The sequence below is a fragment of the Penicillium psychrosexuale genome, assembly GCF_028828465.1.
Source record: "Penicillium psychrosexuale strain IBT 29551 chromosome Unknown utg000004l, whole genome shotgun sequence".
NCBI classification, from domain to species: domain Eukaryota; kingdom Fungi; phylum Ascomycota; class Eurotiomycetes; order Eurotiales; family Aspergillaceae; genus Penicillium; species Penicillium psychrosexuale.
In genome coordinates, this window is record NW_026643189.1 from 769,598 (window position 1) to 793,320 (window position 23,723).

General features: G+C 48.4%; 10 protein-coding genes across 10 annotated transcripts; 4 read left to right on the plus strand and 6 right to left on the minus strand.

Moving 5' to 3' along the window:
• Positions 1-643: 643 nt before the first annotated feature.
• Positions 644-1,574, minus strand: N7518_006074 (uncharacterized protein; the record flags this gene model as incomplete). The annotated part of the gene is made up of 2 exons (XM_057187001.1): positions 644-1,215; positions 1,265-1,574. Coding segments are annotated over 2 exons (882 nt in total), but the record flags the coding sequence as incomplete, so codon positions are not given.
• N7518_006075 (uncharacterized protein) lies at positions 1,575-1,799 on the minus strand (the record flags this gene model as incomplete). Its single annotated transcript, XM_057187002.1, has 1 exon — positions 1,575-1,799. One exon carries the CDS (start codon positions 1,797-1,799, stop codon positions 1,575-1,577), a length of 225 nt encoding a protein of 74 aa, XP_057038705.1.
• Positions 1,800-2,283: 484 nt separating this feature from the next.
• N7518_006076 (Ldh family oxidoreductase) lies at positions 2,284-3,373 on the plus strand (the record flags this gene model as incomplete). Its single annotated transcript, XM_057187003.1, has 2 exons — positions 2,284-2,975; positions 3,094-3,373. 2 exons carry the CDS (start codon positions 2,284-2,286, stop codon positions 3,371-3,373), a joined length of 972 nt encoding a protein of 323 aa, XP_057038706.1.
• Positions 3,374-4,158: 785 nt separating this feature from the next.
• Positions 4,159-7,657, minus strand: N7518_006077 (putative serine/threonine protein kinase (Kin4); the record flags this gene model as incomplete). The annotated part of the gene is made up of 3 exons (XM_057187004.1): positions 4,159-6,054; positions 6,103-7,349; positions 7,471-7,657. 3 exons carry the CDS (start codon positions 7,655-7,657, stop codon positions 4,159-4,161), a joined length of 3,330 nt encoding a protein of 1,109 aa, XP_057038707.1.
• A 2,957-nt stretch (positions 7,658-10,614) lies between these two features.
• Positions 10,615-11,717, minus strand: N7518_006078 (uncharacterized protein; the record flags this gene model as incomplete). Its single annotated transcript, XM_057187005.1, has 3 exons — positions 10,615-11,196; positions 11,249-11,400; positions 11,459-11,717. The coding sequence occupies 3 exons, from the start codon at positions 11,715-11,717 to the stop codon at positions 10,615-10,617; spliced, it is 993 nt and encodes a 330-aa protein (XP_057038708.1).
• Positions 11,718-13,546: 1,829 nt separating this feature from the next.
• N7518_006079 (senescence-associated domain-containing protein) lies at positions 13,547-15,133 on the minus strand (the record flags this gene model as incomplete). Its single annotated transcript, XM_057187006.1, has 2 exons — positions 13,547-14,442; positions 14,497-15,133. The coding sequence occupies 2 exons, from the start codon at positions 15,131-15,133 to the stop codon at positions 13,547-13,549; spliced, it is 1,533 nt and encodes a 510-aa protein (XP_057038709.1).
• Positions 15,134-15,855: 722 nt separating this feature from the next.
• Positions 15,856-16,374, plus strand: N7518_006080 (Ser/Thr protein phosphatase superfamily; the record flags this gene model as incomplete). Its single annotated transcript, XM_057187007.1, has 1 exon — positions 15,856-16,374. One exon carries the CDS (start codon positions 15,856-15,858, stop codon positions 16,372-16,374), a length of 519 nt encoding a protein of 172 aa, XP_057038710.1.
• A 2,992-nt stretch (positions 16,375-19,366) lies between these two features.
• On the plus strand, positions 19,367-19,715 carry N7518_006081 (uncharacterized protein; the record flags this gene model as incomplete). Its single annotated transcript, XM_057187008.1, has 2 exons — positions 19,367-19,417; positions 19,455-19,715. 2 exons carry the CDS (start codon positions 19,367-19,369, stop codon positions 19,713-19,715), a joined length of 312 nt encoding a protein of 103 aa, XP_057038711.1.
• Positions 19,716-20,002: 287 nt separating this feature from the next.
• dus3 (tRNA dihydrouridine synthase DUS3) lies at positions 20,003-22,300 on the plus strand (the record flags this gene model as incomplete). The annotated part of the gene is made up of 3 exons (XM_057187009.1): positions 20,003-20,205; positions 20,258-22,159; positions 22,219-22,300. The coding sequence occupies 3 exons, from the start codon at positions 20,003-20,005 to the stop codon at positions 22,298-22,300; spliced, it is 2,187 nt and encodes a 728-aa protein (XP_057038712.1).
• A 240-nt stretch (positions 22,301-22,540) lies between these two features.
• On the minus strand, positions 22,541-23,245 carry N7518_006083 (M24 family metallopeptidase; the record flags this gene model as incomplete). Its single annotated transcript, XM_057187010.1, has 1 exon — positions 22,541-23,245. The coding sequence occupies one exon, from the start codon at positions 23,243-23,245 to the stop codon at positions 22,541-22,543; it is 705 nt and encodes a 234-aa protein (XP_057038713.1).
• Between the last annotated feature and the right edge of the window lie 478 nt (positions 23,246-23,723).

Consider the following 23,723-nt stretch of genomic DNA (forward strand, 5'->3'; position numbering starts at 1 on the left):
TAGGACGAAGATGGTAGTCCTCGTAAATCGGATTTTGGACTGTACTATCCTCTCCTCTGTTATTGCATATAGCCCTAATATCGAGATCTCGGTGCTCGGCATATCGGTATAATGTACGGAGTACTTAACCGAATTACTCCAACATCTACTCCATAGTTAAGCTGAATTGATGCACTCTCTATAATCCGGCACGTCACAGAATTTAACTTAGTCTTCGTTCTCGGACACTGTCCGGTTGGGTGCACGAACTTCCCTATGATGTTCTGAGGGTGCCACCAGTATCCGAGCTATTCCTCGGATATTTTGCACCAGACACGCAGCATTGAATGATCTAATGCCCACTAGAGGCTTCATGGCACACCTCATGCCAACCTTGGAACTCAACCATCATATGAAAATCATCAAAATGATACGAAGTAATACGAAGTAATACAGTGTCATTGTTCTTCAAGCGACTCATGTGATCCTAGCAGTTGTTCCAGCAGTAAAGATGAAGAAAGGATATTACAGCATAGGAAACAGGACGAATAAGAAACAACATAATGGAGGATCAGCAACCATATTTCTCCATGATGGCCCTGAATGATGGATCCTGTAAAAGCTGCGTTGCACTCGGACGTTTCTCTGGACAGTATTGGAACACTTTGGACATGATAGAGGCCACATGGGCTCGCTCGATCGGATCAGCATCAGGACGAAAGTATGCAATTCTTGAGGCAAGATCAAGATCCGGATTAGGCGTTCGAGATTGGTCATACCAATAATCGAGTCCTCCAGGGTAAAGGCCCTTCCACTTTTCAGGTAGTGGACCTAAACTCCTAACGAATCCACTTATCACCCCCCCCTTAAGCCAGGCAGGGAAAGGCGCATAGCCAAGGTATATCACAGCAAATACAATCATATAACTCCATATATCGCAGGCCAGACTTGGACCTTCCCCATGAAGACGTTCAGGGGAGCAATATTGCGAAGGGGGATAGCCTCGTTGAGTCACGCTATCAGTAAGCTTTTTCGCTAGACCAAAGTCACCAAGAAAGAATTCCTCCGTGCGTAAATTCTCAGGGACCTTAACTGGCCAAACAAGCTCCCCCTTCTTGCAAAGGTCGACATATGGTATGGTTAGCTTCAGTGGCCGACCGAGTGCCTCGTATTTCGCAGTCCTATTGAGATTATGGAGAGGACGCATCCCCCACATACAGTTTCTCTCATTTATATCTATAAAATCTTCATTAGAATAGAAAAAGCATGTGGTAGGCCGACTTACCACGGTGCACAATTCCTGCTTTGTGTAGACTTTCCAAGGCTTCTAACAATTGGCGAGCAGCAGACATGCGACTGGCCATAGGGGTTTTTCCCATTTCAATAGGGACAATGCATGGACCCATTAAAGGAAATACTAGAACCCTATGACCGCTTCCAGGGATGAGAAAAGTCCCTAGATACATCACTAGGTGGGAGGTATCATGCACGTTTTGAAGAATTTCGTTCTGCATGCGGTATTCGTTCTCCCCCCAGTCCCCTAAAGACATGACTTTAAGGGCCACGTCCCTCTTATCATAGAGGTCATAAGCCATCTAGACAGTAGAGCCGCCGCCAAAACCGAGTTTGTGCTCGACCAGATATCTCTCATTCAGGACTTCTCCGAGATAAATGGGGTAAAAAACATTCGGTGTTTCCTTTATATCGTACTTATGCCAGGGCTCTGAGATTGCTTCGAGATCAAGCTCGTCGTTTTCGGTGCTCACAAAGTCGCCGAAGTCTGAATCTGATATATCATCAGGGAGTGATGGAACAATCATCTGGGCGGGAATTCAATGCTGGAAGGGGTACTGATCTTGAATGTATTCAGGGGGTAAGAATTGAGGAGGTTGGCGTTGGTTCCTACACAGACCGCCCTTGTTGGATGTGCATAGCGGCCATTCCTTGACTTAATTCTCATTGGCTTATACCATGCACCTTACCGTGAGTACGGAGTACTGTGTATGTCGTAGGATGGATAGGTAGATATCCGTAATGATCTCGTAGGCAGGCACAACATCCTTTTTTTGGAAGGTTCGACAATATCAAGCTCTCAAACCGCATATATTCATTATAGGATATACCCACCAAACCTCGGAAATACTCCGAAATAGGGCGATACCCCTCATAAACCCGTGGGGCCCCGCATTTCGCAACACATCCGTCCCCGCGTCTATAAAAGAACCTCAACAGGACAACCCACCCCCAAACCAGCTTCTAAAACAAACACAATCCCACATCAAACCCACCCAATCCAAATCCAAAATGCCCAACCAATCCAACCAACCCCACCAAACCCACAACATCAACCCCCCAACCCTCCAAACCTTCATCAAACAAATCCTCATCGCAAACAACACCTCCCCACCGCACGCCGAAATAGTCTCCAAATGCCTCCTATCCGCCGATCTTCGCGGCGTAGACACACACGGCAGCAACCGCATCCCATCCTACATAGAACGAATCCGGCAGAAAGCCCTAGACCCAACCGCAACACCAACAATCCAGCAAATAACACCAGCAGCAGCACAAGTCGACGCACACAACGGCTTCGGCTTCGTCGCCGCGCACGAAGGAATGAAACTCGCCATCTCAATGGCGCAGACCTTCGGCATCGGAATGGTCTCCGTCAAGCACTCGAACCACTTTGGCATGTCGGCGTGGCTGGTGCAGCAAGCGCTGGACGCGGACATGATGTCGCTTGTGTTTACGAATAGCTCGCCTGCGCTGCCGGTGTGGGGTGGGCGGGAGAAGCTGATGGGTGTGTCGCCGATTGCGTGTGGGGCGCCGGCGGGGCAGGGCAGCAGACCGTTTATACTAGATATGGCGCCTTCGGTTGCGGCGCGGGGGAAGGTTTATAAGGCGTTGCGGCGGGGGGAGAGGATTCCGACGGATTGGGCGCTGGATAAGGATGGGGCTAGGACGGATGATCCGGCGGAGGCTTTGGGGGGTGTTATGTTGCCGATGGGGGGGGCCGAAGGGGTCGGCGCTGGCGGTTATGATGGATGTTTTCTCCGGGGTGTTTTCTGGGTCGGCTTTTGCGGGACATGTTACTAACCCGTATGACCCGTCGAGGCCGGCTGATGTGGGGCATTTTTTGGTGGCTGTTAAGCCGGATTTGTTTATGACTATTGAGAAGTTTAAGGGGAGGATGGATTATCTTTATCGGCGGGTTGTTGGGTCGGAGAGGATGGATGGTGTGGATCGGATTTACTTCCCTGGGGAGATTGAGATGATTACTGAGGAGAAACGGTTGGCGGAGGGTATTCCTTTTACTACGGCTGAGATTGAGAGCTTGAATAGGGAGGCTGATCTGGTGAAGGTTGAGCGGTTGAAAGTATCTACCCTGGAATAGGTATTCTGATGTTAATCATGTTACACTACATCAACTACAAGCAGCTTAAGGGAGATATAGAGTCTTCCGCTTGATAATGAGGTATATTGGAGCTTCCCAAGTAACAATGTACTGACCACATTTGTTGTAGTCAAGTAATAGAGTATGAGAATAGCAATAGAATAGGAAGGCCTGAATAACTCTCCAGAAACATCCACCTTAAAGGACAAAGCCACACATTAAGGTACATAGACATAGACAGAAGAATGGAAATAATGTCACAATTGAATTATCGTGGACAGAGCCTCTCATAGAGGAACAAATAAAAGCTAAGAGGGGACAATGAGAAGCGAAAAAAAAGGTTCAAAAGAATAATAAAATGTTCTGAACAAGAACACGGATGAGGTCTCACTTTACAGCCAGAGATAATAGTAACAGTAGAAGGGGAATGCAAATCACATATTGGGGTAAAACGGGGGGAACAGCGAACAAAAGCGAAACATTAGGAGCAAGGAAAATGTAGCTAGACAAAGGAAATAAAGAAAATGCTAGATAATTAATCAAACACCCGACGGATGAAGAGGAATCGCTCCATGCATAAGAAGGGAACAAAAGCAGGGTATCACGGGGTATCCAAACAACCTCGCTGCTCTTTCAAGCAACTCAAAAGAAGCATCAGAATGATAGGGTTTGAATCAGCTTCTAAGATCAAAGCTCAAACCGCAAGAGTGCTTGATCGGTCCAATCTCCGCGGTCAGTCCGTTTGAGATGGAATATTGCTTTTTATCTATTGGCTAAACCGTAAATCAACGGTCATCGCCGCCGCGGGACTTGGCGCGTCTTCGGAAGAAGTCCATGACTTTGCGTGCAGCCCCCGAGCTGCCGGAATGGTGAGACCCGTCGCGCTCATATTCGTAGGCGTCCGCGAATTTGCGGTGGCTTTTCTGCAAAACACCCGGCCCACGGCCTGACCGGCCAACCTGCGTCGACTGCCTAGGCGCGCTGTCATATGGGCCATTGTAATCATCGTAGTAGTTTGGTTTAGATGAGTGATTTTGTTGATCAATGCGGTCTGCAGAGTTCTGGTAGACTTCCTCAGGCGAGGGGACTCCAAAGGAACCACTTTGGTAGTCAAATTGAGATCCCAGGTCTGCAAACTGTTGATCAATCTGGGCCTCGTAGCTAAGCGGCTCAGGTTCGGTATGAACATCTTCGCCGGGTCCCTCGTCAACTATCCCCATAGCTTCTTGCGTGCCATAGCTTGTCGCCCGAGAGCGACCCTGCGAGGGGCCGGCAGGGCCCGAGGTAGGGCGTTGCGAGACACGGGGGTCCACGGGACGAGGGATCTGCGAGGGTTCTTCGGGAGTAGGAGCCCGGGTATTAGAGAAACCGCGAAATGAGAAGGATTGCGGGAGTAATGAGAATCGACGAGGACGGTTTTCCGCGCCAGACTCGCTTGTCTTGCGGTTATGGGGGTATTGCATCGAGCGGCGGGAATCCACAGACACTCTGGAGTTTTCCCTCGGTAGAGGCTCCTTCATGCTGACAGGAGGATAACGCTTGTCTTGCTTTGTACGAGTGGCATTAGACTGCGAACGACCACCCAATATTGAACCAGAACGACCGAACAGTTTCTCGCCCAGGCTGGAAACAGTATTGGACCTCTTGTGGCCTTTTGGCGGCTCTTGTCGGGGAGTAGTGTTAAAGGTGGCAGGCAATTGCTGGTTCTGGGTGCTTGCACGACGGATAGATGTGCTCGATCCCTGTGCAGGATCCTGTGGAAGAGCAAATTGCCTGCTCTTGGGCTGTGCTAGGCGGCCTTCTGTGTTAGTTGCGGTAACAGTAGGAGCCACCGGCTGTCCATAGGAGCCGCGAGAAGGCAAACGACCAGTGTTTCCAAAGGAGCTCATAGAAGTACCAGTGGCTGGCCGATGCCCTTGCGACATCCCACTCGTCTGCGACCCCGTCATGGCTGCGTGGTCCGAGGCCGACCGCGGCAAGTGCCCTGGAAGTGGCTTGTTCAGGTTGAGTGGTGCAGTTGCAGGCTCTGTGGGTTGTTGCGCTGAAGCTGCGATATGGGCCTCAGATGGGGCCGGGACTCGGCTTCGTGATGCAGACGTTTCCACCGGAGGTTCTCCTCGGGTCGTTTGTGATTGAGGAGCAACGTATTCGACTTGGACCGTTCTCCGCTTGGCATCGCGGGGGGTTCTAGACTTTTCGGACGGCGGGTCTTGAGAAACATCTCCAGCATGATGGTTCAAGCCACCAACAGCAGGGGCGTGCTGATGTGTCTTCGGTGGTTCGCGCACTGAAGCACTACGGACAAGAGGCGGTGCTTCCTTTTGGGTTTCTATAGCCTTATGTGAGTAACTCGAACATTGACCACCCACAGAGAGCAGGTCCTTACCAGATGGGATCGTTGTATTCGCAATGTCCACAACGTTTGTCGTACTACTTGTGATATGAGACACAACATTCGAGAACTCGCTGAGCCAGCTGTGACGGGCAACCTCGAACAGGTCTGCACGTTTCCGGGGATCAGGAACCAGTATCCGTCTCAATAAATCGCGCGCATGTGGCGTGACGTATTCCGGGAATGTGAGAGGAGTAGTGACGATATATTTGTAAAGGAGATTAATGTTGTCGCCATCTGGGTTTGCTGGGTCGTCATCGAAGGGTAGATATCCCGCCAGCATGGCATACTACAACAAGTTAGTTGAGTCGGATTCTGTCTGTAAGAAAAGACTTACCAAAATTACACCACAGCTCCACACATCCACCTTCCGGCCTGTGTATAAAGAATCGCTCACGACAAGCTCGGGGGCTGCATAGCAGGGACTACCACAGCTGGTCTGCATAAGATCGCCTCGCCTTAGCCCATTTGGACCAATCTTGTCTAGTCGCTTCCGTTTGACGTATTCTTTGTTGGTCAAGTTGTACTCCATTTCCTCGTCTAAAGGATCCACCGGGTCGAAGGTGTTGGCGAATCCAAAGTCAGTAATGATGATGTTGCGATTCCGATCGAGTAGCAAGTTCTCCAACTTGAGATCACGGTGCACAATACCCTTCTTGTGCAGATAACCAACACCGGACACCAGCTGAGCAAACAGCCGGCGTGCAGAATTATCCTTGAGATATCGATTATTTAAGATGTAATCAAACAGTTCACCTCCCGACGCGTATTCCATGATGATACCAATGTGACGGTCAGTTTCCACCATCTCGTGGAGGCGCACAATGTTGGGGTGCGCCAGCTCACGCAGAATGGCGATTTCACGGTAGATTTTCGGTAATCGGCTGGGGTTGGTCCCCAGTGTGTCTCTTCGGATGAGCTTGATTGCTACCTGGAGAGTGCCATCGCGCTTCCATCCCAGCTTGACCTTTCCAAACTCTCCCTCGCCGAGGGTTTGTCCGAGAATGTACGAGCCGAAGGTGGTTTCCTTGCGTTTGACAACGTTCCCATTATTGTAATCATGCCGACTTCGAGGCCCACGAGCCTCCTCTTCGACGCTACCCGTAGAGGCATTTTCTGTGGCGGGTCGTTCTCTCTCGTCCATACCATGGTCACTAGGTAGCACAGACTTGGCCTCCGAACTTGGTTCTTTTACGCGGCCAGGGATGTCCACTTCTGAATCCGTCCTTGATTGTACTTCACGAGATGTGTCCTCAGGCTGCCTCCGTGATCTGCCATTTCGGTCATCGCGCGTGCTATCGCGCGTGCGATCACGGGTGTCTTTTCGATCGGACCTGCTCTTGCCTTGTCGAGAGCTACTCGTTTTCTCTGTAGAGGTTTCATTTTGAGTACGGCGACTGGAAGAGGTCCTCGGGGGAGGAACCGGCGGTGAACCTAGCATGTCGGGATAGGGTGCGCGCGCATTCTTCTGGGCTGGAGATGATGTGGTCGATACTGCAGAGGCATGAGCGGGGAGTGGCACGGCCTGCTGATGAGAAGTGCTCATAGCCGGAAAAAGCTGTTCGGGACCGGCCTCAGAAACGGCTGTTGGAGATTAGCAACCTATTTATCAAATGGAATGGTTTGGTGGACGGGTACGCGCTGTGAGGCAATTTGCATCACGGCCGATAGCATACCTTTGTCTAGTAGATGCGCAAAGCCTTACGAGACTTGCTGTGTGACGGTCCGAGGCAGCTTCTGCGGGCACTCGTTGACACGATTCCGGTATCAATTGCGATTGGCACAATTGGCGCGAGGGAACACAATGCCCGGCGGTGTTTGGCAAAAGTCGGGAGGTTGGGGCGACCGGTCGCACTCGCCAAATGACTCTGCAAAGCGCGCTCTGTAGACATTGGGCCATGGGTCAGCTTGAATATTTCCCCAGATGCTTATCGATAATCGCCAAAAATGTGCCTTTTCACCCAAGAATGGGGGGTGGGCAACTGACAGCAGGAGATCCGATCGGAGGAATGGGGGGGACTAGCTTACGACCAATCGCGCAAAAACCGTTAGATGATGGTTGAATATCACCGAGGACACCAGGTCGCGAGCTTGTTCAGGTGTCAAGACGCGTCGAAAAACAACAAGTTTCTCGAAAAACGAAAGGAAAGCTAAAGATACCTGCGCTGCAGTACTTCAAGAGTTCCCCTCCAGACCCACGACTTGGGGTTTGCGGTCGCACGTTGTCCAAGGAATCGAGCAAACGCGGTAACAAATGTCTCGGACGCGATTGCGGACCTGATCAACAGAACTCTGATTCAATTGCGACAACAGATGAACATTGTCGAAAATAGGATTACTGAGGGGCGCGGACAGGGGTCGCGAGGGGAGGAAAAAGACGGGAAACACCGGTCGGGGGATCCGAGTCGAAAAAGGGGGCAGAAGAGACCCCCAAAGAACAGAATCAAAGAAACAAGAAAACACAGACCAAAAAAAAAAAAAAAGGCCCAAAGGGTAGAGGGAGAGGCCGGATGAGAAGGTGAAGAAGGAAAAAAGAGGAGGTAAGATACGACTGGTAGTTTCTGTTAGTCTGGGGGAGGCGGGTCTTTGGCTCTTGAGCCTTGGATGAGGGTTTGACTGATATGATACGGGGATGTTTACATGTAAGTCTACGAGCTACTTGATATTATACTATGAATTGGACTATCTCTATCTTGTTGTATCTTGCTAAGATCTGAAATAGAGAAGCTATACTACATATACCGAGTCCGTACATAGGCCAAGGACTGTTATGATACATCAGGACAAAGACAAACTAAATCCTGTATGAAGAGTGGATAGATTAATTGCCCATATATTGATCTCGAATCCCTTGCGCCAGTAACCTGTGCCAAAAAGGGCTCGAGTCCCGAGAGATCCTCGCATGTGCCAAAGAAGGGAGAGAAGTGTATGGCGTTACAACGTCCTCTGTGGATATGCCCGAAATAATAGTAGCATGACCATTGACCGGGCGCTAAATTGCTCGGTTTCAAGCGAAAGATGCAAAAAATAATAAATAGGGGGTTGCACCGGCTGTTTCGAATCCTCATAGAGTGGACACTTGGGACGATCGTCATTATTAACCTCTCTCAGAACGGAAGCCCAGATCTCGGGTCTTTTCTCCTTCTTCATTGGTCCAGCCTAATTAGCATCTGAATTAAATCAATGTTACTACTAGATTAATTATAACTATTTTTAATAAACTCAATGTTGTTGACTTGATCAATCCCAGACTCAAAAGATCCAGAGATTAGATATAAGAATAGCGTGCAGTAGTTCACCTCCCTAGCTTGATCCTGACAATTAGCGCTCACCATAGTGGACTCTCGCTTCGGGCTTTAACGCTTTGAAGCTACGGAGGACTCCGTATGGGGGTAATACGCAGATTGAAGAGGGGCCATAGCCCGAACCCTGGAACCATCCAACCACGGTAAGCATAGCAAGAACCATGGTCGGATCCCGATCTGTTCGAATTTTATATCCAACTGCGACCTTGAAAATCATATAATCTTGGTCAAAATGGAGTGCACACCACTCGATGCGGTGCCTGGATAGTCCGGCCTGCAAGACTAAACCTTACTCTATCCACTTATCCACTGTCTCCATCAATATACGGAGTACATATCTGCATGCAGTACGGAGTAATTGATGCTCAATCCACTCAATCACCCACAGCTTTTCTACTTTTTTGACAGCCCCCGGATCACCAATACTCCAGACGTAAATGTCAAGCGTTTGTGACTTGATACTCATGTGAGTGCTGATCGCCCTCATTGGACAAAGCCACCACGGTGGGCCGTGGACAACTGTCAATCGATGCGCTGGCAGTTTTTGCCTCTACAACGTTGTATATCATCATCCAATCAATATCCGATAGATCGTCCAGCGGCAGCTGGCAACGCATATGAGCAACCCTGTCTAATGGCTACCATCGCCCTCGCCATAAGCCCGAAAATGCAAAACAATGCAAAAACGGGTCGGAAATAAGAATTGAATATCTTTTTTTTGGCCAAATTCTAGTTATAGGAGTGACTTGGCTTTGTTGGTTGTTTATAGAGTAAACCGCGTACCTGGTTTGCCGTTTTGGGTTGTTGGGAGTCATTTCTCGAATAATCATTTACTCTCTAATTTCGAAATTCATTTTAATGGATATCTGTACGAAGACAGACAGCACAATTTACATATGCCTCGTCTACCCTGACATCCAAACGGTCGCATCTCAGCAGCAGAGATCCAAGCTCATGGCTGTTGGATCTTCCAGAACACCCGAAGGCATCCTGGAAGACCCAGGTCGCAGAAAGACCGGAAGTCACTCATATAGGAATCAAACGAAAAATTCACATATTTTCGAAGGTCAGATTCGACATGTATTGTTATCACCTAAGCGAAATGAAACCTAACCCATACGTCCATCCTACTCTAACATACCAGTATCAAGACAAACCGAAACCAGTCACTCCGTCAGGAAGGAGGATACCCAGAGAACGCTGTCAGAACAAAGACAAAACAGAAGCTAGCCACAGGAAGCCTAGAGAACGCTGTCAGGAGCAAGGCAAGGCCACAGCCAGCCATACCGTCAAGAGCGCGAAATATCTCCATCACTCCTGGAGAAAAGGACTGAAATCATTCTCGAAAGACACATTCTGTAGCTTTGAGGGCGACGGTGGCGCCTTGGTGGCTGGACGGAAAGGTATATTCTCGTGGAGCATAGCTTCTTTCTAGATAGAGGATCAAGAGCCTGAACGGACGGAAAAGCCACCATCAGACTCATAAGCACCATCTCCGTCCTCGTCTCTGCCCCGCATACAAGCAATGCGAGCCAAATGCCACCTCAGTTCCAAAAGTTCCATGGAGGGCAGTGGCCGTTCATACTTATTGTCCGTCTTGACCGTGAAGACATATCCCGAGGGGATTCTAACTCCGTCTCTATATGGAAAATGAAGTTATTGTTCCCAGGGGTCTCGCGAGGTCGGTACTTTGGATCCTGGTATGGGTTCTCCATAACCGAGACCATCTCACCCCGATAAGTATTTTCCAACCCCGGGAGGCTCTCTTTAAGAGGCAGCCAATGAAACGCGATTTGCATTTCTGTTTGGTCTTCACTGACCCAAACAGGGCGAAGTGCACACATCGCACGATCCCAATATTCCTGCACCTGGATATCCAGAGTGATCTGGTTATGAAGTCGCTCCGTGTCCATTATGCCCTCAGACACCAAGAGGCTCTGCAACCTGTCGACTTTCTCATCGCCCCAGAAAGCGCTAAGCCAGTCCCAGCACTCATATTGCGTGAGATACAGACTCCGAGCACCGTTGAGCTTCTTCGGTATGATATGGGCACTCTCAATCAATGGTAGTCCGCGCTTTGTCACTACGCAATGATAACCATCACGATTAGCACTCTCGGATGGGAGCTAGAAGGCCATATTAGCACTACTTCCTCTTTGTGATTTCTGATAAACTCACATCCACCGTGTTCTCGTGCTCTGGCGTAGATGGCTTGCTAAAGGAGCCAGTGTTGGGCGAGCTGGATCGACCGCGTTCACTAAGACCTAGCCGAGGCGCAGAACCTTGAGGTTCTTCTCGGCTGGCTGCAGTTTTCTGCCCCTCACAAGCCCCTGAAGAATAGTTAGTTTAATATTGTAGATATAACTTGTAGATCCACTCAACAAATACCAACAACATCGTACTGGTTGGGGAGCAACCTCAGGTCTCTTGCGCGGAGCTTTTTCGCGATTTTGGTTTGCGCATTAGCCTTCTCCTGCAGAGCACTAATATCACTGAACCATAAGGCATAGAGATTCTGCTGCGGGATCATGGCCAATCCTGGGTCATCCTGAACGATCTGCTGGATGAGGCTATGACGAGTGGGGTCTTCAAACTCCGAAAAGATATGCAGAGGATCTGGCTGACCATCTTCAATACGTGATTCCATGATAAAAGGATGTCAGATGGAGAGCGATGATGAGAGGAAAGAAACAGAAAGTGGAAAGCCCCGACTTTACTGTTGTATACTCTCTAGGTAGGCACCTTGTGGGGCCGCTACTATATTGGGGCGCGTCCCATTTCTAGCCAATAGAATTGAAGGTATATATTACGTAAGGCAACAGCAAACGTCCTGAATAACTACATGAGGGCAAGGTTAAAAAGGACAACGCGCTATATCTTCTTTGGTGTCTTTTTTGGTGTCTTTTTTGGTGTCTTATTTGTGTCTCTTGTTGTCTTATTTGTGTCTCTTGTTGTGTCTTGGGGTATTAGCCCGGTCTTGTTAATAATCTATCACTGGGAGGGGACGCTCTTCAATCAAGGCAAATCGAAGCTCATCCAGTATTAAATACATCTCTTGATCTCCTAGTTTGAGGGCATGGTAAAACTTTCTATAACCTTCTTGCAACTTGTTTTCATCCAGAATATCCGTACCGTCAACATACTCCAACATATAGCTCAGAATAGCTAGCCAATAAGTCTCATAAGAAGAGTCGTAGTCACGGCAAAGTAAGAGAATCAGGGCCTTACAATATCTCACAGTAGAAGGGATTTTCACGGTACAAGGACACGATAAGAAGCGTCCTCGGCCACGACCTGGAGATGCCGACGGGAGTCGATCGTCCGACGCAATCATAATATCTGGATTTTTCTCCAAGTCAAACTCCCATAGTACATCAGATTTCCGATAGAGCGAGACCACAACCTCATCATTAATATGCAGGTGCTTAAATTCCGGTGGCACTCGGTTTGTATTTAAGTACGGACAGCCTAAGCTGTTACAGGGTAAAAACCCAGCACTCTCAAGTGAAGAGAATGCGACCTGAGTAAGACCATCCGGAATAACAAAAGCTGCTTCCTATTGGAATATTAGTAGATTAATCCGGTCAATCGAGATAAAATACTGACATCCACAATCGTAGGAACTCCATAAACAGTAAGTAGATAGTTGACCCCAAAGAAGGTTTGGGATACCTATTGAGTCTAGAAAACTAGAAATAGACGAGATAAGATCATTGTCCAATTTTTGTTCCGTGAAGTAAAAACCAGCCATCGTCGCTATGAAGGCTAGAGGAGGAGGAAGAGGAGTTTGGATTTGTTTTTTCACTTTTTTTCTTAAAGGATGGTGACATGGATCACAACTCAACATGACACGTGACGAGGGTTTGGCCAGGAAACGATAATACAAAATATTCCCCGCGATGGATCCGCCACATTCAGTAAGTGAAAAGAAGCGATAATCCACAAGAAAAGCTGATTATAACCATGCATCTACAGGATCCGATCAACTGAAAGAGAAAGGTAATTGGTAGCTAAATATAGGCCTGGGCGTGAGGTCGGTGGAAGATTTGGTGAGGAGTTTGCCCGAAGTTGTGAATAATGCCGATGGTGGCTAACCGTTGCATTGGGTCATAAATAGCATCTAAGTCTTTAGCACCTTTGTATGAGAGATGGTGGAAGACGTTGACAGACTCGACAGCTGCCTCGCCCTTTTGTTTGCTGCCGAAAACAAGATCAATCCAGTGATGGCTGCGGAGCGGCAAGGTCTGAGCACTAAAACGGAAGGGGAAAGCCAAGAATGAGAGGAAATCAAGTACATAGGTATCAAAAAGTGTAGAATAGGAAAATCAAGAAGCTGCCAGCCTCAATCCTCAATCAAGAGCTTGCAAAAGAGAAATCATGTCCGTCATACCAAATCACAAAAATTAAAAAACCCAAACATCTCCTATACGAGATCTCGCTCCTCCAAGCACTGTAACTAGCGCCAGCCCCCAGATTTTACCGCTTACCCCCTGACGTGGACCCCCCCTTGAGGGACCTTGTTCCCGACGCACCATATGCAGGAGGCGGTGTGGGGGTAGGTGACGCACGCCGCACAACAGGGTCCCGGGCGCTCAAGTTAGAAGGGCCCGAAGCAGACTGCACGGCGTTAGCCGGTACCTGGCCGCCGTCACCACCGCCGACGACAACCTGTTGACCATCGCGCATTTTTCCAACGACCATGCCTTTGGCAACAGACTTCAATAGCGCGCGGCGACTGACACCGGTGGCGTCAATGTAAACCAATCCAACGTTCTTGATTCCGCCCGTCAGGTGGGTTGCCACGGCGCCTGCCTCATTTCCGTAACGGTGTTCGATCATGGAGCTGGCGGCGCCAGCACCGGAGAATAGCATGTTTCGGGCACTCTGCTCGATGCCGTCGGCCAGGGTTGTAAATGCGATCATTGATTTGTTCAACACACCGGGCTTGTATTCTGGTGGTGGATTGCGCCTGTCGAAGCCTTTATTCCGGCCAGATTCTTGCTTGCGTGCCAGTGACGCGCCTATGTTCTGTGCAACTCTTCCGACCTGTCCGACTGTGCGAGCAGAAATATCTGCTGCTCCGTTGGATAAATTGCCGACCTTGCGAATGCGCGCGTGGGTAGCGTCTGAGAATTTCAAAGGCTTGGGGTTCGGCTGTGTCTTCTTTTGGAAATTCTCCGCGCCACTCGCAATAGCACTTGCCAGATATGTTGATCCAGTCACTATCAGACGAGATGCTGTAGCCGAACTCTGAACGAGTGTCGAGTTCTTATATGCCGGGTGCCGGGCCAATGACAGGTATTCTTCGGAGACATTGCTGACGCTGACCTGATTACCTCCGCCTTCTGCAGGAAGTTCAATTCCTACCGGTCCTGTTCGATATTAGTCAGTTGCTGATTGACAGGTGACCATGATTCAACACTTACTCTTAGAGCCAGGCTTCACGTCGGCATCCTCGACTACATTGTAGCCGTCTCCTAGCTCTCCCACCACACTGCCGTTTTCTTCGTCCACAAGCACAATTCTTCCATGTGCATCTCCTTGCTTTGTATCGGGTGTCCCAACGTAGCCCTCGCCGGGTGCGTAGTCAGCGGGGTTGTAAGCAGTATAGTCCTGAGCCTTCGGGTAAGGGGTGCGCTCGAGGAATGCAGTGCACTGCGCAAGGATAGATTCAAAGGTATCAATATCATCCTGAGACACGTTGCCAGGGCCAGTTCCAATGCTAGGGAACTGGATGCGAATGAAAGCGCCAGCTTCGGGACCCATGTCCCAGCGGGGAATCAGATAACTGTCGGGAGCTTGGTGGAAGATCTGAGTGGTCGCTGGGATCGCAATATCGAGCTCAGGTGGGATATACAGGTGAAGATAGAAATCCTCTTCCGGTGAATCTTCAGGCCAATCTGTCCCAGGGCCAGCAGTGGCAGTGTTGGTGGGGACCATTAGCAATGATAGGGTTTGAGCGCCGGACGGCGTGAGGTCCTGCTCTTCGCCATCTTGGATGTGGAAAGCACGGATATTATTGACGCTGTATAGCAGTCTGGGATCGTGTGCTGCGCTCGCCATCGTGTTGGTCGCTATCTTGTGTCTTTCAATATTGCCCGCAATATTAAGGTGTTGATAACGCGGTTATGACGTCGTGTGACAATAGTTGATAAGCTGATAGAAAGAAGCTCAGGAACACCTCTAAGGACAACCTCGGAACAAAGAAATCAGGAACGTTGAAATAGGGGAAGGAAGGAGATAAATATATTTTCTTGGCCAAGAGCCAAGGAGGGGTTCCTATGAGATCATCCATGTCTGGGCGCTTAGACAACTGAGGGAAGGAGGCTGTGTTACGCCACACTATGTATATCCGCACCGCCACATGTAACTTAGCCACACTTGGCGGGTCTTTTGGCATTGCATCTGGTTGGTTGGTGACTATCGCCCCCCCAGACATTCATCCATAACATCAGCAAAACTTGCCTCATTCGGTGTACGGCCAGATGTCCACGTTTCAGATATTGTCGGATTTACATTTAGAAAATCCGTCTGCCTACTATGTGTTTAATATCTCCCCGAAGGCGCCACATCTTGCCCTCCTGGGTGACATAGGAGTTGTCAATGACGCAGGCTTCATTACATTCATCGAGACCCAGTTGCGCCAATTCCAAATCGTTTTCTTTCTGTTGGGGAACCATGAGCCCTACGATTCAACCTGGGAGGAGACGAAGCAACTCCTTCATCAATTCTCGGCGTCTGTTGATCGTCGGCGTTCAACAGAATAAGATGGAGATTCGGAAACTATGGGTTCTTTCATCTTCTTGGATCAGACTCGCTACGATCTCTCACCAGAAGTGACTGTCTTAGGGTGCACACTCTTTTCGCGAGTGAGCGAGGCCCATAAGGAGCACGTCAGCTATGGTCTCAATGACTTTTACAACATAAAGGACTGGACGGTTGACGACCACACAGCTGCTCATGAAGCAGACTTGGGGTGGTTAAATGGACAGGTTTCTCATATCGCTAGTTCTGAGCCGCATCGCAAGATCGTGGTTTTTACACATCATAGCCCAGTCACTCAGGATCCCCGGGCGGTTGATCCAAGGCATGTAAATAGCTCGCTGTCGTCGGGCTTTGCCAGCGATCTCTCTGGACAGGAGGTCTGGAAGAGTCCGCTCGTAAAATTATGGGCATTTGGGCATACTCACTTCAATGTCAGTTACATTGAGGAGGGTACCAAGAAGATGGTGGTCAGTAATCAGCGCGGTTATTACTTTTCTCAGGCACCTGGATTTGATGGGGAGCTAGTAGTTGGAGTCTGATACCACATATCACAACCAATTTGCTCTTTATGGAGTGAGGTACAATATCATCAATTGAATGACAACACTCTGCTCACACATATTATATATGGAAAAGTCGGTCAAAGGTAATAGCCGTCTCAGGAACAAGTGCAGCAGATATGCTCTAGATATTAAAAACCGAGACAGACCAAAATAAAAGAAATGAACGAGCGGCAGTTCAGAAATTATAGTAAGTCATTTCTCGCATCTTCATTATTTCCTCGGAATTATCTTCTTCGTTGCTCTTGTAAGATTGTCCCCAATAGACGCTATAAAGTATCTTCTCTTTCATTTCTAAATTTGATTTTATTAAAAGGTTAGGGGTTGAATATGTACAATTTATATTTGGAGTAAGTCCACCAATCACCCAAATTCAAGCAAGTCATATAACGAGACATATATAGAAATTAAAGCTTAGAAAAACGTAAAATAATCAAGGTCATAATCATACTCTAGGCAAAATGGAGGTGGCGCTCGCCTGATCGCACCGGCTTTGCGAGCAAAAAATGAAACGGACAAAAATAGATGGACGGGCGGCGGATTGAACGCCGGACTTTTCGCATGCAAAGCGAACACTCTACCACTGAGTTACGCGCCCAAGTGAAGTGGAATAATTGTATGTTTCAGGGTACATATAGTAACAAAGCAGAGGTTGCTTTTGGGGTGGAAGTGAAAGTTCGATGTGGACGAGGTTTGGTTTGTTGGATTGCACAATGAGAATAGATGTAAAAGGCCATCTGGATTATTTATCAGATGCTATCAGTCCTATTGTAGTCGGTTAACTAGCAAGAAAATATCTGATGGATACCATAACTATCGCAAGAGATCTATCCAGGTACTCAGTATATATATGTAGGGAAGTAGCTCGGTCTTGATAGACGAGTAGAAACCGCAGCATGTAACAGATTGGACATGTCTTGATACATATTGATAGGTTTTTTTTTGAATAGACGAATGGGTATTAATAACCTTCCAAGGTTCCAAGATTAAAACTCAATGCAAGACATTCAAACCTTCGGCTCTGATGAGAGGTCCTGACTACGAGGGAATGGAGTGATCAGCCAGAGGCAGAAAGATGAAGATTGATGGAAGATGGGAAACTAGCTACTGTACTGAAGCTTGTCTATATAGCTTCACACCACAAAGCCAGCCAGAATCCATCCACCAGAACACAGAAGAAGCATCTCTGCAGACATACAAAGAAAACGCCGACGCGGCAAGCTGTCTGCCAGAGAGGAGAAAGAGAAAGGGAAGGAATGCCACACAGAAAGGTCTACAAACTGCATAGGGCAACAGTGAGCACGTCAGAATGCATCAGGTTCGGGGTCAGCTAGGTAGCATTCCTAACAAATGATTCCCAGTTTCCTAAGATCCTGGAAATTGACGTTGGGCCGAGTGTACTCCGCCTCAAAAAGGTCATGATTCGTCCCGTATCCGTCTTTGGGGCTGCGTGTATCTGTTCCATCCAAGGGATTTTCTCCAGAGCTATAAATAAAGCTTGCTACCTCGTTTGAAAGTTTGATGAACCTCCCCGGCCATATGCGATGGCCTTTCATCGCGATTGTGACGGTCGGTTTGGACGGTTGATCTCTCTCAATCCAATCTAGTCCCTCTCGCATCCTCTCTAGTAGACCAGTTAAACACAATTCATCAAAGGGGAACTCGATAAATTCTAAGTCAAGAGATTGTAATGAGGATGGTGCCAATTTGAGTATATCTATCAACTCCGATGTATTAACGCTGAAACGAGAGAGCGCTAAATGAGATAGATTCGGCCACTCCTTAATAGGCAGAACCTCCTTTAGGGGAATAGGTAGATTCCTTATTGTCAAGAATGGGATATGGCCCCTCTAGGCCCTAAATAAGAACCTTGGTTTTTGTTATGGTCTAGTGGTAAATTACGCTGTACGAAATTCAATACTTATTAAAGAATGAGATCTATCATTGAATGTAGTTGATAAATGGATATAGGTTAATTCCTTAGCTAGGCTCATAGCTTGATAGAATAATCCGCTTTGGAATCCTACCCAGTTACTACTAGTGAGTAAAGATAGATAAAGATACCAGAAGCCTAGACGTTTTATGATAGCCGTAAATTGATTGTATTCCTTATAGGGCCGGTCGAAAATCCAAAAGTTTAGTCTGGTATAGAGTTGCTTAGAGTTGAAGCTTAGCTCGGAAATATTATACTTAGCTTATAATAAAAGGCGAAGAATAATTTGAGCCCCTCTCTATAGCTCCTTATAGTCCTCGGTTGCCTCTGACCATAGTAGCGGCTCGATAACCTGATAATTAACGGGATCATAGTACTATCCTCGCGGAATCGGATAGTTGAATCTATATGGAAATGCTTGGATTATAGGTATCTTATATAGCGGAGTAAACAGCTAGCTGTGAGCCATAGGCGTAACGGTCACTCTCTTAAGCTATAGGAATCGCTCTAGGCTATAAAGAAAGGCTTTTTTATTATCTTTGGATCCGATTATAGATATCTGATCATCCTATAGTTAGCGATAATACTTCTAGTAGGCTTTTAACGGTATTTAGGTATCTATCTGGTACTAATATATAATATGGTTAGGTCGGTCTACGTTATAGTATTTCTGATACTTCATCCTATAGCGGTTCTCTTTGTATTCCTCTATAAACTAGATAGGATATCCCTTAGTCGAGTTGATTTCTATGCATTCGGGGTCGATACTTAGGTATACAGTTTCCTATATTAACGGCGCGAGTATAAACCGTGCGTTATCCCAGATAATCTCCCTGATTTCGTGGCGAAACTTTAGATAGTCTACTATAGCCCGAAAAACTTGGATATTTAACGAATTGGCCGAAAGAAACACACGTGAGGAGGAGAATGGTGAAATCTCGCCGAGGGCTTTATACGTTAAGCGCAAGGACTTGACATCTTTATTTGGCAGAAAGGACACAATGGATGGAACTATTTCAGGGGGGAAACGCAGAAACCATGGGCTTTGTGTTGCCATCCCGGACGAGGGGACTGGTGAAGCCCCTGGAGGTATGTCGAGAAACTCAGCTGAAATAGGGAGGTACAGGGGGAAGGATGCCGTGCGATCCAAAATTACGGTATCATTTCGCGGCTGGGCATGACGGGAGAGAAAAGAGTACAGTCAGTCAAAGAGAGGAGGATGATCGAGCGACGCACTGGAAGTTATATACCTAGTGTAAAGGGTGAGGCTGGCAGGCGGTCGGAGATGGCAGATGCCAGTTTGAGGATAGTCCGGGGCGCCAAACCGAATTGGGATGGACCAAACCCAAACGGGGGGGACGCCAAACTCGATCGAGGGGGCGGCTGAATCCGGCCGCGTCGGCACATACTGTACATATGGTATTTGTCCCGATATCGATGTATTGATTGATTAATGTCGAGCATGGAGATACCTGGATGCCGAAGGCAATGAGCGGGGTTGTAGGATTTAAGTTTGCGCTTGCCCGTTATAGGAAAGGATCCACAAACCTACCGAGCCAATTGTATTGAATGCAAACAATGCAAACAATAGCCTGGATTCGAAATTTTGACTGAATGTTCCTCCGATAGCGATTGCGAAGTTTAGTGAACAGTTCGCTTTTCCCTCTAAATACAATGGAGCCAGAGACCATACAGGCCCAAGCCCCAGTGGCCAATGTTGCTACGCCTGACAGTGAGATTCCGAAGCGCGACGCCGCAAATGATCCTGGCGCAGCGGATGTGGAAGAGCCTCCAGCCAAGAAGGCACGATTGGATGAACCTTCAAAACCCGCCCAGGTAGATATGCGCGACAGAGGAATTGCACCTATCAAAGCAGAGTACGTCCAGCTACCCCTCAATGATTATGAAGTACTAACTTTCATCAATCAGGTATCGCATTCATATCACACCTAAGCCTCGCCCTGCCGATGAAACTAACCCTGACGATGCCGCCGAGGGCGCTGCCCATGATGATCGTGATGGTGGCAAGAAGGACAAGGGAAAGAAGAAGAAGAAGGGCCAGAACACCAATCGCACCTACGGTACATCTAAAGATGCGAAGGGCCTGTGCAGCACGAGAATGTTCGCCAACGAATTTGCCGCTGGAGAGTGCCAATATGGCGAGAAATGCCGATTTGAGCACGATTTGCGTGTTTATCTGAAAGAACATAAACGCGAGGATCTCACAACCTTGAACAACATGTGTCCCGTCTACGAAGCGCTAGGGAAATGCTCTTCCGGCTGGAAATGTCGCATGGTTGGCTCACACTCAACGGAACGCGAGACTGAAGACGGCAAGAAAGAATTGATCTTGCTGGAGGACGCAGAACGTATGGAGAAAGCTCGGCCTCGTGTGGCCCGCGCCACACCTGAGGGAATTGTCAACATCATTTCCAATCAAGACAAAATGGCACTTACGAGAAAGCGCGAGGACACCCCCCGGGCTGATGCCTACACCACATGGTCCGTTCAGGTGTCTGCAGAATTGGAGAAGGCGATCCACCAGCGATCGACCATCCGCGAGAAGGGTGAGCTTGTTGAACCGGACGAGCAGGCGAAGATCGACCTGCAGGAGAACCGTGCTCAGTTCCTTGAGCCTCCCTTCATGCCGTCAGAGAAGCGTCGCATTTACTTTGGACCGGAGACACCTGTTTTGGCACCTCTCACAACCCAAGGCAATATGCCATTCCGAAGACTCTGTACAGACCTGGGCGCGCAGTTTACATACTCAGAGATGGCTATGAGTATGCCTTTGATTCAAGGCTCAAAGTCCGAATGGACCCTGTTGAAGGCGCACGAGTCGGAAATGACACCGCCAACCGTCATCCCAGGCGACAATGTTGTTCAGGGCTATGATAACTCCAAGGATTTCAAGTTCGGCGCACAAATTGCCGCTAACAAGCCATGGCAAGCTCTCAAGGCTACCGAGGTGTTGTCGAAGTTTACACCCAACCTGCGTGTTATTGACTTGAACTGCGGCTGCCCCATTGAGCTTGTCTTCCGTGATGGAGCTGGCTCAGCTCTTCTTGATCATCACTCCAAATTAGAGAAGATGATTCGCGGTATGAACACTGTCTCGCTGGAGATTCCGATTACCGTCAAGATTCGCATGGGAACCAAGGATAACCAGCCTACCGCCCAGAAGCTGGTTGAGCGTATGGTTCTTGGTGGATATGAGTCTAGTGTTCTGGACCTGGGCCCCCCGGGCGCCGCAGCCATCACCCTGCACGGACGTAGTAGACAGCAGCGCTACACTCGACAGGCAGACTGGGGATACATCTCAGACTGTGCAGCCCTCATCAAGCGCCTGAACAAGAAGCAGGATGCACTAACCGACACCATTCGTGAACCGGATGCCCGCTACATGCCCAATGGCGGCAAGACTTATTTCGTTGGAAACGGCGACTGCTACTCGCATACCGACTACGATGACCACGTCAACAATGCTGGTGTGGACTCTGTGATGGTGGCTCGTGGAGCTTTGATCAAGCCATGGATATTTGAGGAAATTCAAACCGGCCAGTATTTGGATAAGTCCGCGACTGAGCGTCTGGCCTATATTGAAAAGTTCGCCAAGTACGGTCTTCAGGCCTGGGGTTCTGATGAGCATGGTGTTGGAACAACCCGCCGCTTCATGCTAGAGTGGCTCAGCTTTGCCTATCGCTATGTCCCAATTGGACTGTTGGAGCACCTCCCTCCTAACATTCAGGACAGACCTCCTGCTTGGCGCGGCCGCAATGAGTTGGAGACGCTAATGGGCAGTGGCAACTACAAAGACTGGATCAAGATCACGTAAGTTTTCTTTCATTAACCTTTTTGACTCATTAACTAATCATTCATTGATACTACAGTGAAATGTTCCTGGGTCCTGCACCCGACACTTTCAAGTTCGAGCCCAAGCACAAGTCGAACTCTTACGAGGCTGAGGGCTAAATTAAAGGCCTATCAATCTGGCATATCCTAAAACTGCACATAGAACCATCCCGAATGCACTGTCTGGATACTTAAACAAGGCGCTCGGTTCTTTCACGCGTTAGAAGAAGGTCTTGATGAATTATGTCCGCCGCATTAAAGACATACATAGTACACTCAACGGAAAGCAATAGCGAGGAATCCATGAATTGCGTCCATCGCAATAAGTAGTATGACTTGCATAGAAACATCCCAGAAAGCCTAATCAACCGTCAAGAGTTGCTCGTAGAAACCACCATACCCGCGTGCCTTATCATGAAGATGAATTTCCAGAATCCAATGACGCTTGAACCCATCACGGCCCGACAGACCCATTGACTCATTATTGCCCTTGGCGATATACAGGGAGATTCTGTCCCGCGGAATGCGTTCATGCGGGAACGACCCAACGAGATGGCCCGCAATATCCGCGCCGAAATCCCAGCCGTCTTGTTTCGCAACCTGGCAAGAGATATTGTATAGCTCGTCGCCGGACATATCTGGGTTCTCGCGATATTTTGCCTTGACTGTGTTCCAGATGGGCTCCAGGGCGTCCCGCAGCTTCTTCTTGTTTGGATCATCTCCTAGGACGAAGGTGCGCCCAAAGTCGGCTTCCCAGGCTTCGAAGACCGGCCCCAGGTCAACAACTAGGATATCATCCGGCTGGATGACACGATCCGGAGGGTTATCGTTGAACGGGCTTAGGGTGTTTGGTCCGCTGCGGATGACTCGTTTGTGCCAATGGGTCTTGATACCATAGCGATCGAGTCCTAGTTGGTAGATTTCGGCATTTAGGGTCTTTTCGGTGATTCCTGGTCGGACCAAATCGCGTTCGATCTCCTCGAAGAGCGCGACTGCTTTTTCTTGTGCACTTAGAAGCTGGGATGCTCTTTCGATCTCTTCGGGGCTCAGATTGTTATGCGCCATGGTTTTGAGAGGGGATGCAAAAACAGTCGATGTGGAGGGGAGTCCGCAATCTGTGTATGTAATTAACTGTTCCTTCCAGGGTTCTCGATTGCTGACAGCTACCCATGCAATAGCCGAAATTTCCCCACTTGGGGAATCTTTTCCCGGTGACTATCGCTCTATTCAATTTGGCCGAGAAATATGTATCTACTTGCATTCTGAGGTTCAACTAGTAACTATTAGTTGCATACAGCTACGTCCTATTAAAATCGACCCCGTTAATGTGCAAACCTCCATAAGTCAAACGAATCTATCCCATCCATAGTTAGTTAACTAGTTAGTTAACTAGTTAACTACTCCGGATTAATTGCTTAGATAATACCATAGTTAAGCCTTGGAAGCTCCCGAGTCTGGAGAAGTCTCCCTAATTAGGCCTAGTCCCAACTTATACTCGCTAATTCTGCTAATTCTATTGGCTTGATTCTATATACCGCCTTTT